Genomic DNA, 19,986 nt, shown 5'->3' with positions numbered 1-19,986 from the left:
CGCACATGTCAATAGTAAAATAGTTAATTTATTTTCTGTATGTTGCCGAACGTACATTAATATTTAGGACTAAATATTAATAAATTGTTGGTAACATAGAAGCGTATGTATGTAGATTTGTGATTATGGCTGGAAATAATTTAAGTCCTGAAATTTGGAAAAATTGGGAAAGAACAGGAAAATCTGAATTGTAAGTAATATTTCATGATATTAAATAATACAGATACCATTTATTAAGTATATTACACTTAGAAAAAGTTACATGAAATATGTTAAAATATGTGTTAACATTCTTCGTGTCAAATACCGAACCTACAGTTTCGTTTTTTGATTTCAATGATTGTATTTTATTTGTTTCAGTTTAAAATCATGTAAACAAATCATTAAAAATGAAGAAAAAAATAAAGATCATAAGAATTTAATCACACGATATATTTACGAATTGGTTGTGAATGGTATTAAAGGAATTATCAGAAAGGAGAATGTAGTTTCAGTTATTGGTGAACTATTGGTATTTATTTTAGACAATATTCACATGTGTTCACATAATAAATTTACCCGACTTTGTACATTAAGACATTTTTAGTGTTACATGTATTAGTTTCTAAACCATAGAAAGCACAGTGCTTCAATTTAAAATGATCCGGTGTCATAATTCGACTCCAAGAATTTTCTCTTGGAAAAAATATAATAAATTACCTATTGTATTTTACTTAATTATTAATTATTGATCTATTCGAGAAGTTTACGAAAGTAATAAAAGTTAATAGAAAATAAATACTAAATTAGAAATCAAAAGTACAATGTTCGAATTCACCTTGAATTCGAATGTGTAATTCCTCTGTGTCACAAGTTTTAAAATTGGGTCCCAACTTTCTAGATTTGTATTTTGCAAGCAAGTTGATTGAAATGAGCCTAATAAGTTGGTACGGAACACAAAAGCAAATGAAATATATTATATGAACAATATGTTATCGCATTTTCGGGAGGAAAACATTATCTTTACAGGACGCTTTTTAAAAAGTATCCACCTTAAAATTTTGAAAATAAAATAGAAAATCAAGAATCGAAAAAAACACGTAGCTGCTCTTTTTGGGGAGAATGAAAAATATAGTATTTAGTTTTTACTTATTGTTGTTGTTTACTTATAATTATGCATACGATATTTACATCATGGTCATTCGATTATTTTTGATGAAATATGCTACATACAGGCGTAAACTAAATATTGACAAATATCTTGTCTAGTAATGAATCCAAGAAGTCCTGGTTCGAGTGTATTTTTTTCAATTCTCTTTAATTAAGATTACTAGACAAGATATTTGTCAATATTTAGTTTACGCTTGTATGTAGCATATTACATCAAAAATAATCGAATAAACCATGATGGAAATATCGTATGCATAATTATAAGTATACAACAACAATAAATAATAATAAGTGGATAAACAAATTAAAAAATTCATTGAGTTGAAAAAATTGTATTCGTGTCTAGAATCGAATAGCCTAATTGGTAGGGCGCTTGACATGAATCCAAGAAGTCCGGGTTCGAGTGTATTTTTTTCAATTCTCTTTAATTATTTAGTTTTTATATTCGTGGATACGTGGTTGTTTTCATAGCCAAACACAGGACACTTGGTTTTGTTTAGACGGAATTTTTCGACAATAAAATAAAATATATATATATAATTATATATATAATTGTAAAAAGGTTTTTATTTTAAATATTTTTCGGTAAGAATTTTAAATAGGTGGAAACTTTAAAAAAAGTCATTCTGTATATTGCCACAAGGTGAAAAATTGTATTATTTTAATTATTTCATCACGCTATTGTTAGATACAAAAACGAAAAATTAACTTTGATTCAAACTTTTCCATAACTAAAATATTAATCTGTAAATCAATCTAGTTTAATGGAAATTAATGAAATCTTTTGCATTCGCTTCAGTTTTGGATTAATAAAAAACGCTATTATTAAATTTTAGAACTCATTCCTCCAATAGTTATGAAGGTTGAATAGTTGCTGATAACGTGTCCTATGAAAAAATTAAAAATTTTCGGCTTCTAAATCGTGAGTCAGAATTTAATGAAACTTGTCATATTCGTACATTTTAACAAGATATTAAACAAGTTAAATTTTTAAAAGCGCTACAGAGAACTTAAAAAAAGATATTAATATTGAACAATTTTTGCCTTTAACATTAAACCATATGAGAAATTACAAATTTCATTTAAAAAAATTAACCCCCCAGATTACAATGCAAGTGATATCAAATGAAAGAAAAAAATATTCTGGGAACAATTTTGTTACTTAACAATCCCTCTTCAGATATAATAAGAGTAATTAGTAAATAATTAGAAAAAATGTACTTTTCATTTCACTGTTAATTATATATGGCAACATAACATTTTAGCAAAAATTCATATAGTTCGTATCTGTTATTTTGAGTCAAATAGAGTTACTGTAAACATACCTCTATTTCTTTTGCTTTTATGTAGCGTTGACATAAATACTACGGAAGTGAAATAAGTTATAGCACACACGACACTTGTAATATCGACAGTATTACAATAGAATCTCGATAACTCGAATTTTAAAGTAAATGTTATTAGCTTGGATAATTTCAAATAATTCTTCCTTATACACACATACTTTATTAACTTCGACTTACGGAGTCTGTTTTTGAAATTCGAGTTATTGATTACAAAAATGCACTTTAAATACTTCGTAGGGATGTATTAAGATTTCATTGCATTTATTTTTCCTACTACATAAAAAAAATGTCCATGGCCCATGGCTACGTCTAAAATAAATCCTTTTGGAATAATAAAAATTATTTTATTTAGGCATTGCACACAGAGATTCCAGCTGTAATATTAGATATATTAAGTGCTATTGATGCCGAAACAGCATCAGATACACAAACTGATGAAAGAGTAGCATTTTGTTTTATTGTGAAAGAATCTGAAAAGGTTTGGCTTTTATTTTTTCTATTTATAGGATTTTCCAAATTTTTAACATCAATTTATATGTTTTAGTACCTTTCGGATAAATTAGTGAAGGAACGTTTAGAAATCGATACATTACAAGATGTTGGAATACTTAAAAATAGAAATTTTTACACAAAATTCATTAAAGTTAAGACGAAATTGTAGTAAGTATTTTATTTCAAATATTTGCAAATTAATTAGCACAAAATATATTTATAAATAATTCTGAACAGATATTTTTTAATTGAAATTTGTGCAAGAAAATAGTTGCTTTTAGACTTTCATTTTATTGAAATTTATTAAAATGAATTTGAGGGGAGCATACATATATTTTGTTTAATAGAAGTTGAAATTTTTTGTTTAACTTGAATTTGAAACATACTTAAGATTTAATTATGGCTAAGCAAAAGGGTGCTCCAATAGTGAGAGGAAACTGTGCTTTTTTGACGATTTTTTTGAAAATTATGCGATTTAAGAACAAAAAAAAGCTACAGAAAATAGATTTTTTTTAAGTAAACGTTGAAATGTAAGATTTAAACACCAAGGAACATTTCTTGGCGAAAATTTCCTGCAATTTTTTCATGAAACTTTGTTACTCAAATATCTTTGAAAAGTCGGAATTGGAACTGTCTCACATCCTCCTGCGATCGTAGTACCTTCATAATTGTCCACAATTAAATTGATTATGTTTAAGAAAATCTTGACTATAAAGGTACAGCTGTACAGCTACCATCTAGGCTATTGAGCCAACAAGTGATTCAAGTTTTAGTGAAAATATATCTGCGATTAGACGTCGAGAACGTTTTCTGGAAATGGGGTTGATAATATGGCAAATCGATTACTAGATTGTGTCCTTTGCTTGTAATAATAATTTTGGCTTGTCTCATAATTATCAGCCTTTAAAAATAATTAGAAATTTTTTGCTTTATATAAATTCGGAGAGTATATCTTTTTGATTGTTAAACTATAAAGTTTAAAGAATTGGGTAAACAATATTGTTGCCCTGAGTGTACTCTACCCTTGAATCTGTTCTGATTTCATAAATTAATGATTATAATATGGTTGTATTTGTTATTTAACAACAATATGATACCATCAAGATATAATATCAACAATATAATGTTAAATAACGAACGCAGTCTATTTGTTTCGATAAAATATTTTTTTACACCGATATACATTTAATTTCATATTATCAAAAATTTTCAGTTATAAACAAAGAAAGTTTAATTTATTTCGCGAGGAAAGTGAAGGCTATGCTAAACTGAGTGTTGAATTAAATCAAGAGCCATGCGCAAGTGTTAATGCTAGCAATATCCTTGAAATCATTAAGTCATTAATAGGTAATAAAAATAAATAATTGAAAGTTGCACTGGACTATATTAATTTAAAATTAACTAATATGTTAAAAAAAATGTTTTTTAGGTTGTTTTAATTTAGATCCAAACAGAGTATTAGATATAATATTAGAATCTTTTGAAACTCGACCTGAAAGGCATGAGTTTTTTATACCATTAATCAGATCTTATATGAATGATCCAAAGATTATTTGCGAAGTATTGGGTTTTAAATATTCCATATATCAAACAACTTTAGAAGGTTCTACTCCACAATCATTGTACAAAGTTACTGCCCTATTATTACAACATGGTATTATAGCTTTGGATAACATTTACTGTTGGGTAAGATAATTTTTATATCGTTCGTATCATTTTTCTATGTACCTAAATCGATGAAGGTATCGATTTTGGTAATCAATTTTTCGATGTTTATATATGAATTTGTGGCAAAAAAAAAAAAAAAAAAAATTAATAAGTTCCCTATTTATATTATTCAATTTTTTTTATTAGCTTGTACCTGACGATAAAGTGATGCAAAAAGACTGGGACAAAGAAATGCGTGATGCAAAAGAATATTTTCGTAAATTGCAAGTAATATCAATTAAAGAAAAAGATGAACCATCATCAGAGGAAAAAGAAGTACCTCAAGATAAGTATCATTTGAATCAGAAGTTTGGTTTGTGTCAAGCATTATTGGAAATTGGTGATTGGAAAACTGCTCAACAAATGATTAAAAAAATGCCAGAACATTACACATTAGAGCAACCAGAAATTGCCAAAGCTATGTGTAATTTGTTACATGTGATAATTGAACCATTATACAGAAAGTAAGTGTAACATTGTATTTCTTATAAATTATGTTCCTTAAGGGGACCTAAGTACATTAGAACTCACAAGTTATACTAAGAAACTAATTTTTTAATGCCATTGCTATGCACCAACCTAAGAAAGATAAAACAGATCGTGATAGGCAGAAAGACCGTTTGTTATGTTTATGGCATCAAAAATTTTAGTGCATAGGTACCTTTACAAATACCTTTTTGATGATTGAAAATTAAGTATTTTTATTTGTTATTTTTTTGAAAGACTTTAAAAGGCTCTACAAATACTATCTAATAAGTTGAGACGGTTTCCAGAAACCAGTCAAATATCCTTCCATGATGGCTACATTACTGGTAAACCTGGAAAAACATTGGCCACCATGGGATTTACTTTATTTACGTTTCATATTAAAGGTTAATATTTAATGATTATTAATCAATACCTCTCTCTATTTAATGATAACTAATTAATATAAAACCTGAAGGATTTACGCGGTTCGATCGATACACAATTTGTTAGTTAGTATCTTTTAACAATTCTCGGTCTAGATTTTGCAGGTTCTCTATTTTTAAAACAACAGAGGACAAAAAAATCATTTTGATTCCAAATCATCAAACTGAATAAAACTATAACAATGCCCTTTTTTTTTTGTAGAAATTGTAGATTAGCACCAAAAATCAATGGACGTCCAGTATCACCACTGCAAAATAAATTAGCACCAAAACCTGTTGAAACATTTGTAGAGATGCGTGATGTTGCAATTCCAATGCTTGTAATATTGGGACCATCACTACATTATGATGCAACACTGATGTATAAAATTATACGTATATCAAAAGCAGCGTTAACACAAAATTGTAACATGAATATAACTAATTCAGCAACATCTTCTGGTGGTGGTGGAGGTGGTCCAGTTATAAATAAGCCAGTACCATCTGATGATAATTTATATTACGATATTTTAAGTATTTTTGATTCTGCTATTTTACCATCATTATCTTATATGGATTGTAATTGTTGCATCGCGGAGGAAATATGGAACGTTTTAAAATTGTATCCATATCAATACAGGTAAAATTTGTGTACTAAATAATATCTATATCATTGTGATGTATGATTTAAAATGTTATCTATTGCCTTCCTTAAAAAATTATTTAACAAACAAAATTGCAAAATTGCTTATAAATAGTATTCAACATGTGTTATGCCAAAACTAATTTATTTTCTGCAATTTATACCTAATGGAATAAGAGCCAGTGGCCGGAAGACATGACATTTTTACAAAGTCTATATTTTTGTTATTTACCCTCTTATACTTGCCATGCATGAAATGGGGACACATTTTCAATCTAATTTCAAATCATTTCACAAATTTGCATAGAGTTTTTATTTGTTTTCGAGACATAATTTTTAAAATTTAAGGTAGTACCTACACGAAAGTGATATTTCAAGAATTTCTCAAAACTCAGAATATAAAATATTTAATTCATAATACACATGCTGTTAAAATTAGAAGATGATTTACCATGTCATACATGAGATATTAGCAATTAAAAGTGACGCAATTTGTACGTGTACATGGGAGAAGCGTATAAAAATACACAAATTTACAAATATTATATTTATTTATCAATGAATGACGTTCACCATCTCTATGAAAAACTAATATAATGTAGAATACTATATTTAGAAAATATATTTAAAAAAATAAAAATTATTTACCATATAGTTTCGATAAAAAACTTAAATAAATAACTCGTTTTAGCGATGATTTTTTGTGGAAAGGATATAAAGACTAATGGTAAAGGTATATATCATAGTGTGTGTGTTTATACGTATAGGAGATACAGTAGTGAGGAACCTACAGTCTTGTGAAAATAATATATGGTATAGTCATAGTAGTTAATGCGCTGAATGATAGTATTAGTCCAAAACTTTTTGACTGGACTGTCGCGGAGGAACTACCTTAAATCTATTTTATCATCAATTTTTACTACCTTCATGTTAACACAATGATGTAAAGATACACGTAAATTTATTATTTCTTGGTTTTTAGATATTGCTTATATGGTCGATGGAAAAATGATACAAACCAACAATATCCAGAATTATTGAAACGTCGTGGCGATGCACAAAAACGTATTAAAAATATAATGAAACGTGTTAGTAAAGAAACAATAAAACCAGTTGGTCGTCATATTGGAAAATTAACACATTGTGCACCTGGGTTTCTATTTGATTATGTGTTATTACAAATTCAAATATATGATAATCTTATCAATCCTGTCGTCGATTCTTTGAAATATTTAACAAATTTATCATACGATGTGCTAGGTTATTGTTTAATTGAAGCATTAGCACAAGTACATAAAGATCGATTCAAGGATGATAGTACATCGATATCTTCATGGCTACAAAGTTTAGCATCATTTTGTGGTGCTATTTTTAAAAAGTACAATATTGAATTGAGTGGTTTGTTGCAATTTGTTGCAAATCAATTGAAAGCTCAAAAAAGGTATAATTATGTTTTTTTTTTTTTTTTTTTTACAAAAATTTCGAGTATTAGTAGATTATAAAATCATTATTTACAGAAGAAACCACAATCTTGCAAACTTTTTATACCATGTATATGAAATATACCAAGGTATACTAAGTTTAGTCCCAAGTTTGTAACGATTAAAAATATTGATGCTATGAACAAAATTTTGGTATAGGTGTCCATAAAATCACCTAATTAGTCCATTTCCGGTTGTCTGTCTGTCTGTCTGTCCGTCTATTATCGCGATTACTCATAAATGAAAAGAGATATCAAGCTGAAATTTTTATAGCATGCTGAGGACGTAAAAAGTGAGGTCTAGTTCGTAAATGAGCAACATGAGTCAATTGGGTCTTGGGTCCGTAGAACCCATCTTGTAAACCGTTAGAGATACAACAAAAGTAGAAATAAAAAAAATGTTCCTTATAAAAAAAAAAAATCAACTTTTGTATACAGCCCTTTATTACAGGACTATGATTTTCCAACGTTGCGCAATGATAATTGATAAATCGTCTTTTCTCTCATCGTTGTAGCGTGTAGTTATTGACGGTTACGATCTTACATTTCTTGAAATTAATTTGGACTGCTGTATTCCAGCGGATATACATAGAAAATCTTTCCTGTCTTTATCAGTTGTTTCCTGTCTTATTTCGCTGAAATAATTTACATGCTCTTCTTTAACCATTCTTTACTTAATCAATGCATATGAAGTGTCTATTTAACAATGCATTTCTCGTTCAGGAATATTAATGTGTCCAGAAACACAGCAGACACTCGGTCAGGTCTAGACCAGATCACTCGTAAGGAGAGTAGGTGTTGGGTAGCTTAATATTTTAAGAGATAGCTTAATATTTCAGATAAAATATCACATTTTACTATAATTTTAAACACCTTAAAACATAATATGGCTGCACGTTTAGAAAGCAAAAGCGTTACAAAATAATTTGATTGTTTTGTAAATCAAGCTTTCAAGTGGTATAATGTTAAATGTTTTTTGCTTTCCAGTCTTGATTTACTAATATTAAAAGAAATTGTTCAAAAAATGGCTGGTATTGAAGCTGCTGAGGAGTTAACACCTGAACAGGTAGATGCAATGGCTGGAGGCGAAATACTGAAGGGCGAGGTATGAACATAAATTAATATTATCCTACTATTTTCAGTAATAAATCATATTTATTTTAAAGGCGGGTCAATTTAGTCAAATACGAAATACAAAAAAATCGTCACAGCGTTTAAAAGAAGCAATGGCTGAACAAAATTTAGCAGTAACATTATGTTTATTGATTGCTCAACAAAAATTCTGTGTTGTTTATCGTGAGACTGATAATAGTCCATTAAAATTAGTTGGTAAACTTTATGATCAATGTCAAGATACTTTAGTACAATTTGGAACTTTTCTTGGCTCAACCATGTCAATGGACGAATATTCTGAAAGACTACCGTCTATACAAAGCATGTTACAAGATTATCATATTCACACCGATGTTGCATTCTTTTTAGCACGACCCATGTTTACTCATGCTATTAATGTAAGTTTTGGAATTCAAAAAAATTTTACACTACTTTTATCAAAATTAAACTTTTATCAAATTTGAAATTATAGATAAAATATGATCAATTAAGGAAAGCTGATCCAAATTGTAAAAAAATGTCGTCGACTTTAAAACAACAAAAATATTATGAAGCTGTTCAAGAAGTGATGGCACCAGTGATATTATCCGTTCAACCTTTACATTCTTCAAAAGTCTGGGAAGATATTTCACCACAATTTCTTGTTACTTTTTGGTCGTTAACAATGTTTGACTTGTACGTTCCAACTGATAGTTATCAACGTGAAATCAATAAACTTAAAAATTTATCTCAACAAGCATTAGATTCCAAAGATATGGTATGAAATATACAAAATATATTTTTATTAGTTATAAAAGTAATTATAAAAGTAGCTGTCACGCACCCTCACTGAAAAATTCCTTTATATTTCCTTGACTTACGTACTCCCATTTCTTCGTCTCGATTCCTTTTAAATTGCATGAATTTATGACGTCTTTGGTGTCGAAATTAAGGATGGTTTCACAAATCTGAAACTATCAAATTTTTATTTTATTTTTTCCCCATCTACTAAAGTAGATTCAGGCACATTTCAATTAATTGAAACTTTTTTACGATATTTCTAAAAACGTATGTTAGTTGCAACCGACGTTGAATTGTACGCTCCTCTAGTTTAAAGCAAATCGAAGAGTTCAAAAACTGAACTTTCTATGCAAGTAGTTAGAAAGGATAAATTATTCAAAATTTTATTTCATTAATAGGCTGCTGGCAAAGGTAAAAAAGAACAGGAAAGATACATAGCTATCATGGAAAAAATGCAAGATGAAAAGAAAAAACAGCAAGAACATGTCGATAAAGTATTATACCGTTTAAAACAAGAAAAGGATACTTGGTTTTTATCGCGTTCAGCAAAAGCTGCAAAAAATGAAACAATTACACAATTTTTACAGTTATGTTTATTTCCACGATGTATATTTACAGCTGTTGATGCTGTATATTGTGCTAAATTCGTTCATACTATACATTTATTAAAAGCAGCTAATTTTTCCACATTGTTGTGTTATGACCGATTATTTTGTGATATTACATATTCTGTAACATCTTGTACAGAAAATGAAGCAAATCGTTATGGTCGATTTTTATGTGCAATGTTAGAGACAGTTATGCGTTGGCATTCAAAAAAATCTGTATTTGAAGAAGAATGTGCTGGATATCCTGGCTTTGTTACTAAATTTCGTGTCAGTAATCAATTCTCAGAAGCATCTGATCATGTTGGTTACGAAAATTATCGACACGTATGTCATAAATGGCATTACAAAATGGCAAAAGCGATTATTATATGTTTAGAATCAAAGGATTATGTACAAATACGCAATTCATTGATCATTCTTATAAAAATTTTACCACATTTTCCGGTTCTTGCAAAATTAAGTGGTATTCTAGAAAAACGTATAGAAAAAGTACGTGAAGAGGAGAAAGGACAACGACAAGATTTATTTATATTGGCTACAAGTTATATTGGACAATTAAAAGCAAAATCTTCGTCTATGATGCGTGAAGCGGAATTTCATTCTGTATCAGATAAACCACAAAAGAAAGTTGAAGAAACATCATCAAATGTAGATAGCACATCAGAACACAATGTTAAAGTATTAAATGGTGATAAAGTAGTTGGTGGTAAGTTTTAAATTTCAATTTCCTTTAAAAATAATTTCGTCCATCTTTTTCCACTATGAGTTTTAAGGCATAGATCAATTTTTGTGTTATAAATACGCATTTCGATTGGAACTTAGATAGACTGATATCTGGTATATGCATCTTTCTCATTAAACTCAAGCATTACAATCTCTCTTACACTTACCTAAACAACAAAGATAGGGATTTTATAGTGAAAATTCATAATATTTGCCTCTTCTAAGATTCAATCTGCGACATACGACAGTTTGTGAAAATTGCGCTCTAGTTCTGAGTTACAGGATATACTGTGTCCTATGCATCTGGTAAAGAAAGTTTATACTTACATAATTTTTTTTTATAATCTAGAAAAAGATAAAAGTGGATCTGAAAAATTAAGAGAAAATTCAAGTACAAAAGAAAGGCATGAAAAACGATCAATACAAAGAAAAGGTTCACCATCATTATTAAATATAACATCACAACCAAAGTCAGAAAAAAATTACGTTGAAGAATCACCAAGGTAAATATATTGAATACTATTAAAGTAGTTCTCAAGAAAACAAGCATATACGATTATTTACGATAACGATTCTCAATTTTAATAATAAATTAATTATATCATAAGGTAACAAAATTAACCGAAAAATGATCACGGAAAAAATGACCGGATTTTAGACATCATTGGATGACCAAAAATTTGGTTTTTTCACACTAGCTTTGGTTTTCTTACATTCTGTCAATAAAATAAAATCGAATTCTAATTTCCGATTATCACGGTTAGGTTATTTATATTCTTAAATATTACATTTGATTTAAATGAAATTTCCATAATTCAATACCATCCGCTTTAAACTATAACCATATGAAAAGAAATCGTCTATTTGAAAGAACATGAGGATTTTTAGTTCATGCTTCCAGCTACTAAATATTCATACCGTGCATCAAATGTGGAGGGGGCAACTAGATCGATCGGAGCAATATTTGACTTATAAAAAGTCCAATAAATCATTCTTTTATACAAAATATGATTCAAAAAATATATGAATAATAATTTCTAAAAGCAAATTCACATAATAGCTTACTTATTAGTTAGTAAATTCTTAAAATTTTTCAATCTATTTATTCTAATGTACAATCCATAGCCTTATATGATCATTCATAAAATTTGTGTGATGAAATCATATGTAGTAACCATGACAACACCTGAAATAAAACTCATGCATTCTGCGGGTAGCGCTGCAGATTTTATCCTTTAAAAATTAAACTATTTTCATTTAAAACATCGATGGGGTGAAATTTACTAAATGTGATTAAATAGCGTTATAAAATGCAACCAGAACTTCCCAAATAATAAAAACAAAATTTTTTTCGCGGGAATTATCTTAACAGAATGATGAATACATTTTAAAAATCTCGATTAACTTTAATTTTTAAACTTAAATTAGTGAAAAAATCAAAGACAAGTCAAGTAAGGATAAAGAACAAGAACATAGAGAAAAACAATTACGAAAAGAAGAACGACGTGAAGAAATTGAAAGAGAAAAAGAAAAGCGTAGAGAACGGAGGGAAGAAAAATTAAATCAAAAAGAAGAACGTCAACATAGAGTAAGTAATCAAAAAAATATAAATGTTCGTTGAGCAAAAAAATCCAGAAGCACAGTTGATATTTAATTTTTTTAATTTTACCATAGGAAGATCGATATATAGATATGGTTAGTCCAAAAGAAGAAGAGAGTTCAAGATATACTTCTGGTGATGATCAATATTATTACATGATGTCCTCGAATGGTGGAAGTATTCCAAGTGGATCATCTCACAGACGCAGCCAAGAAATGATCGAACCTGATCCTAGAGGTAATTTGAAAAAATATAAGTATTCCATATTAATGGCTGACTCATGATATAACTAAAACGCAAAAATTTTAAATTTTGGAAACAAATATTCGTAGTTTGTTAATATGAATATCTTTCTGTAAAACTACGAATGATTCTGGTTAGACAGTTAAAATACGTTTCTGTTTTAGTAATGCCATGATTTGCCCCGTTAGACATCGCACATATTTTAACAATAAAATTATTATTTTAAAAATAACGTAATTTTAAAATTTTAATTTATAGATGTGAAAAGACGGAAAATGGAGGGAAATTCTTCGAAGGTTAGTATCGAAGTCAGCTAGCGACATTGTCTAAGACAAGAATGAGGGAGATTTCAGGGTATTTCAAGATAAACGAATCAACATAAAAATTTTAAAAAATCCATTTGTTCGAATCCATCAGTGGGAGGGAGATTGGGCTGACTTCTTAATTTTGTGCCTTGGATTTTTATATCACATAAAAAACATCAATTAAAAAAAAAAAAAAAAAAACAAACAAACAAAAAATTTATATATTAAAAAAAAAATAAATAAATAAATTCATGATCGTCCTAAACATAAATCTTAAACTGAGAGTGCGAAAAAAAACCTGAGAAATAATAGGAAAATCATTCTGATGGATCTGGTATTACGTTACTTATATTAATTTTAATCTGTATTGAAAAAAATTATTACCACCATTTCACATACAAAAATGAATTTTCAACATGTTCGATAATTTGTTAATCAACACAAAACAGACGTAATTTTAATTTTTGTAAATACCATTATTTTCGAAGAGTAATGAACAAATATTTGCTGGATTATATAAACATGAATAGAATAGGATCGACAATTCGATTGAATTTGCTACACCAATAGTTTTGCATCAACCATATTTTCTAAACGAACAATTTTTTAATAAATATATAAACGGGAGGCCATCATAACAAATGGAAAACTGGTAATTCGTCAATTAAAGAAGATTATTTTGAAGAAATAACAAGAAGAGAATTTAATTTGTTAGTGTGAATATGCATTTAATTTTAAAACCAATTGTGTGATCGGACATTTTTTTCTGAACAATTAAGTGTTCGTTTCATTACATTATTTAAAATACATAAATAATAGACTTTGTTTTTCCTTGGAAAACTTCAGCCCAATCTTCCATCTCAAGCTCGTTTATGTGTTTATGTGATAACAGGTAAGTGGATACTCAAAGAAAACAATGGAAAAGGGATTTTTTTTTGTCATTCTAATGGTAACATAGTTGTTAATGTTCTAAATCTATGTTTGAAATTATCTCTTAATATAATATCAAAATTAATATTCACACTATCGATTAAAAAAACTGAACACATCTGTAATAAAAAAATCGTTGTTTTCCGCCTATATTCGAACATAAAATAGGTTATTATTCAAATGTCGTTGTCAATTGTTTATTCAATTTTTGAAAAAATTTTTATTTACAAGAAGCGATTTTTGTTCTAATGGCCAAATCAACTATAAAGTTTGAACATATAAGCCCCTTACCGATTTTAAATATTACTTACTTTTTTACTGATTAATATTTTTGTAATTTATTTTTATTTTAACCTTTAACCAAGGAAATTTTATTAAGCAAAATAGTTGAAAAGTAAACGTGCAAATAAGTTTGTGATGATGCGCGTTTGAAACCTCCAAAAATTTCTATTTTTTAACATCACAAAATCCTTTTTTGTTATTATGGAAAATCCATTTCTGTCGTATTGGCTGTTAATAAAATTAAATGTTCTTTATACCTTTCTGATCAAAAGTTTATCTAACCTCCTTGCGATCGGGACGTCGCGCCATTTATGTCAGTGATTGAGATTTTTACAAAAAACTATTCTGTGTAACTGTATAAATGTGACTTAAAAGGTGCAAATATATAAAACGAAAAACATTGATTTAAACAGCGAACAACTGTATGTCATGTATCAGAATACTATGCTATTAAGGTCTATATGAGCAAGAATTAAAAAAATTAAAAAATGTGAGCTGCCAATCTAAGATACATAAAATAAATGCTTTAAAATTTTTCGAGGTCAACAAAATCTCAAATACGTATTTATGTATATTATCCAAGATCTTTAGCCTCGTTTTAATGAAAAATATCTTGTAGGAAAAGTTGTTGGACTCAAACGGGTATCTTAAATATGACTTTGACATCCAAGGTCAAGTCAACTCGAGCTCGTAACCGATAAGAGATAGAATCACTTTAAATCAGTAAGTTGTTCGAATGTAAGATCAACATATTATAGATTCAGCAAAATGGTTATAAAGAGCGAGAATTTTGCATCCGAATTCGGGTGAATTCATTCATATTTCGAAAAATTGTTACCTATGATATAAGAAATAACTTTCGAATGTTAGGTATTCATTTATCTCTAAGTTACAAACTTTGATTGACTTTTGATGATCCTGAACATCAAAGTAAAATATAAGGTCTTTTTTGTGATATTCTACTCTAAGCTCAACAACTTTTGTTTATGTCGAACCTACCCTACATATTTTTCTTCGAAGGGTCGATAAGGATTTCTGGAACAAACTGCATATATGAATGCCTCTAAGCGTATAATTTTATTTACATCAAAAATCATAAATTTATAGTTATCAATGGTACAGATCCACTCAATAAGTTATGTATTGAAAATTTTATACATTTATGAAGTACTTAGATAATTGGTTAAATTAATTAGGATATATGCGGAACCTCGACCTTATAACTTTTGATCAGAAAATTTAAAAAATGTCGTATTCCATTACAGTCTATTTGTTTGATGCGTGTTCTTCATGAAGATTGTACGGATCCGTTAATTTTTTTTTTTAAAGTTTAAAATTTCTTGCTCATAAAATATATTGGATTGGGGTAATGGTTTTTTTAATTCGTGTGAACAATTTTTTATTAATTTTGAAAATATTTGAATTATAAAATGTTTCACAATTTATATGACGAATAATATCTCTTTAACTATATTTTCTTTGTATTTTCATCAAACAAAAAATGTCGTTTACTGAAGTACCTATTCGAAATCATAACACTAGAATTAACGAAAATTTTTTTCGTCTCATTATGAAAATTTTCGGTTTCTGAAAACAACCCAGTCCCACGATGATATTGTAGTTTATGACTTTAAATAAACTAAATAAAAAAAAAAAAGTTTCTATAGAAAAATATTAAAGATTTACCGAAGAAAAAAGAAGTTAATATATTATTAATGTTAACTAAATTGTGGAACATTTACTACAAAATTAAACTGATGTAGGTAGGCTATATATGCATTAATATATTAGTGAAAAAAGTTTGAAAATCATTTTAAAACACATACATTTTATACAATAATTAGATACTTAAGTTTTTCTACAAAAAACCCAGCGCTCCTTATTTAAATTTAAGATTATGCGTTCCAAATTTGGATAATTATTTTTCAACTTGTTTTACGAAAATTGATAATTTTGCTAAATATCAATTTATATAAGTAATATAAATTTTTGTATTGAAGTTTAATGCAGAACCCTATTATTAATGATTGGCGCTCGAGGCGCCTTATCGAGGATCTTATAATATTATGATCTTAGATTGACCACATGATCATCAAACGTGAGATTGTACGTAAATTAGATTTTCACAGTCTTCCATTTACTAAAAAATTAAAAATTTAAATTTTTATTTAGTTTCTAAATTATAATTATTTATTTGATAGAACTTATAAATTTGTAGGGATATTAGGCATGAATAATATTTCATAGCTAGAAATGATTATTCCAATTAGAAGCTATATAAATAATATTTGTTAATTAGTTTTTATTGACGACTTATACTTTAACAGGTATATAAACGTTGAAATGTTTTCAAACTTTTTTTTACTATTGTATTCTTGGAAACACACATGAAATTACGATACTTGTACAGTTAATTATTTTGATCATTTTTATAATGACAATGTCGAACCGAAGAATATGGTCTAATTTTATATTAAACTTTAAATTTAATAAAACAGGAAATAATTTCAACGAATATATCATTGATTTCATGTGTAGTTTCCCGGTAATATAACCTAAAAGACTCATTTTTATCGAGTATATATTTTAAAAATAAAAATAAACTGATAAACATGTGGCTCTTGAGTTGTTGATGATCAAGTTAAACAAAAATGAAGGCAGCAAGCGGATGAGTTCGTACGGATAAAGTCGGGCACGCCGCTATCAGCTGCGCTCGCAAAAATTGATTGTGCCTCAACGTATATGTCTGCAGAATCAAAAACATGAAGATCGTGAACGCAGAGGTGGCAGTACGAGTTTAACATTATCACAAAACAGCAGTAGCGAGTATATATCACCATCATCGGCTGTTGAACGAACTGAAAAATCCGAAAAAAAAGAACGCTCTTCAAAATCAAAAGATAAACGAGAAAAACAAACGGATGAAGAAAAAGAACTACGCCGGGAACGAAAACTTGGGCGAAAAAGAGTAATTTTCTTTTTTAATTCATTTATATTCACTAAAATCAAATTATTTTGTCTCGTAATGAGTTTTGAAATTGTGATAAAATCGATTTGCTCTTGGCTTAAATGTCAATTCCACTATTAGTATCTTGCAGTAGCATTCATAGAATAAATTATGTCCAATTACATTTGCTATTAGAGTTTTCTAAAAACTATAAAGGGCGTGTAAAATGACATCCCTTCCGCCCAACCTGCAAATTAATTTTTTTATATTAGATTTATGTACAACGGAAATTAATTAACAGGGTAATAAGTTCATCAGAATATTTTCATTTTTTTTTACATTTTGAACTAGCGCATATAACCCATTTTTCTTAGATCCTCTTGATTTAAAAAAGTGGGAAAATATCACCAATTCCAACTTTCAAATGATAAACCCCTTTATCTGTTTCTGTCGCCGACTCTGTTCACACTTCTGAAGAATCAACAAAAAATTTTCCTTTATTTTCTGCTCACAATGATTCGGGCTATCAAAGAGTATTAAAATGAAAAACAAACAAAACCACCCATCTTTATATCAAATTTCTTATTTATTCTAGGTCGGTAAAACAACCATTTCACACAAAACCCTTTTTTAAATATGATTTTAAAAATATCTTGTCGACTTGCAGTATTGACACAAAATTACAAAACTATTTATTACGACCCCTTAATAAGACTTACGTAACTATTAAAATAAAAAAACAGTATGGCGACCCTTTAATAGGCCTTATGTGATTATTAAAAGGAAAATGATGGCCACAGCGCTGGTCGTCGGGGCGTAATCAAAGGTCGTTAACAAAATTTCTTTTTGAGTTATTGTATTTGCTATAGTCTAATTCTTTTAACCAATTATTTTCGAATAATCATTACGAAAACCATCATGCCATACTTGCCAATATAGCAAGTATATTCATGCCACATATTTCCGACAGCAGTATATTTGCGACAATTTGGCAGCCATTTGGAGCCGTCAAAAAAGTATGGAATGATGATTTTCATAAACAACAGAAGAAAAATCATTAGTTAACATAAAATTAGCCTGTAATAATTAAATAATTTTTTTTTCGTTCTTCTTCATTAAAGCCCGACGATCAGAAATGTGATCATAATTTTCCTTTCAATATTCACGTATTTCGATCATTAAGTACATTCAAGTAAGATAGCTGATCGATTTAAGTGAATGTCTTTAAATAAATTATTAATAATGTATGGTTATTAATTCTTAGGATCGAGCAGTTGAGGAAGCTTTACTACAAGCAGAACAAAAGCGAAGAAAGGATGAAGAAAAAGGTAATTAACAATATGAAAACTGATATCCCATTTAGGATTTAATCAAGCTTGTACTTTTCGTTAACAATTTTATACTACCATTGTAAAAACAATAGCTTTTTCTATTTGCGATTTCAAAATTATTTTGCTCGCATACTAATCGTTGCATTTTTAAGCTAATATGAAATCAATACGATACAAATTTTTCACATACCTATGCTGAATTAATTTTACTGAATATCTTTCAGTTATTTGTAAAGTTTATAAAAAGAAGTTATTAAATGGCTTATTAATGTGATTGAAAGGATATACGCTTGCCGCGGAAAGTATGGGGCCTGAGAGTCTATAACTGGTGAATGTATATTTTTTTCACTTACATATTATTTCTGTTAAAAATTGTTTTGATAATTTTTTTATTAAAAAAAAGTGGAGATAATTATTAATCGAATTAATTGTTTAAATATCCTGCATATGCTTTAGTATTAATTTTTTATTGATTTATAATTAATATTAAATATTATGATTATATGTAATGTGTATTAATCTACTTTAAGCTGACTTGAAAATATTTCCGTCATCCTTAACTAAGTTGACCGTTTTACTTATTCTTACTGAAAGTAACTTCTTAGGCATTGAAAACGCTATACAAATTATTTAATTTTAAAATAAATAATTATTTCTATTTTTGTATAGCTGCTAAATTATCCAGTCATCAAAATGGAGACTTAATTGAAGCGCCACACATACGAGAAAAACATCATCATAGTCGAAGTCAGGTAAATTAACATATAAATCCGTATTCAAGATTGATAAATTAATATTTTTTCTCACAGGAATGTGGACAAATAATAATGTTTATTTTTCAATATATTTTTATTTCAGCAACGTTATGGTCAAAATTTGACTTTCCTCAGGCATCCAAAAAATAACAAAATATTTTTCCAGGACAAATTTTTACTGAAACGTTGCTGAAATAAACATATACATTATTATTTCTATCTGTGAGAAAAAATATTAATTAAAATTTAAATTTTTTTTAAATACCTACAATCATTTTAAATTGATTTATTTATTCTATTATAGGAAAAATCACCTTACAGTCGTGAAAGAGATCGATCACATGATCGAATTGATACAAGAGATAAACAATATCCGTTTTACAGTCGAAGTCAAAAGCACGACAGTAGGCGTCATCATTAATACAAATGCATAATTTAATTACTTTAGAATTATTAATTTTATTTTTTTTAATTTGGTCTCATTTAATGTATAATAAAGTTGTAGATTATTAAAATCATGTTTTTTTTTTTTTGTTAATTAATATTTTCAATCAATATTCAAATTTTATTTAATAAATTGTGTACATACAATATAAAAATTGATGTAGATTTTAAAAGAAACAATGATTGAAATAAAGTATTTTTTATAAACATATTTTTGT

The 19,986-nt window shown here is 28.0% G+C and overlaps 1 protein-coding gene across 1 annotated transcript; it reads left to right on the top strand.

Moving 5' to 3' along the window:
• Positions 1-102: 102 nt before the first annotated feature.
• Positions 103-19,798, top strand: LOC123291524 (THO complex subunit 2). Its single transcript, XM_044871835.1, has 21 exons — positions 103-190; positions 361-511; positions 2,848-2,973; positions 3,040-3,155; positions 4,201-4,334; positions 4,417-4,673; positions 4,842-5,158; positions 5,808-6,224; positions 7,210-7,668; positions 8,695-8,812; positions 8,874-9,218; positions 9,293-9,577; positions 9,999-10,914; positions 11,281-11,434; positions 12,360-12,519; positions 12,606-12,768; positions 13,033-13,070; positions 17,044-17,259; positions 18,503-18,566; positions 19,239-19,321; positions 19,629-19,798. The coding sequence occupies exons 1-21, from the start codon at positions 126-128 to the stop codon at positions 19,743-19,745; spliced, it is 4,701 nt and encodes a 1,566-aa protein (XP_044727770.1). The 5' UTR covers positions 103-125; the 3' UTR covers positions 19,746-19,798.
• The last annotated feature ends 188 nt before the right edge of the window (positions 19,799-19,986 follow it).

Source organism: Chrysoperla carnea, chromosome 2, assembly GCF_905475395.1.
Source record: "Chrysoperla carnea chromosome 2, inChrCarn1.1, whole genome shotgun sequence".
NCBI classification, from domain to species: Eukaryota; Metazoa; Arthropoda; class Insecta; order Neuroptera; family Chrysopidae; genus Chrysoperla; species Chrysoperla carnea.
Note: the sequence above shows the minus strand (reverse complement) of the source record. Positions and strands in the feature narration are given on the sequence as shown.

Coding starts and splice junctions, on each gene's coding strand:
- LOC123291524 (XM_044871835.1), top strand. CDS start 126: ATGGCTGGAAATAATTTAAGTCCTGAAATTTGGAAAAATTGGGAAAGA. Junction 4,674..4,841: donor TGGATAACATTTACTGTTGG/GTAAGATAATTT, acceptor TTTTTTTATTAG/CTTGTACCTGACGATAAAGT. Junction 12,769..13,032: donor GATCGAACCTGATCCTAGAG/GTAATTTGAAAA, acceptor TTTAATTTATAG/ATGTGAAAAGACGGAAAATG.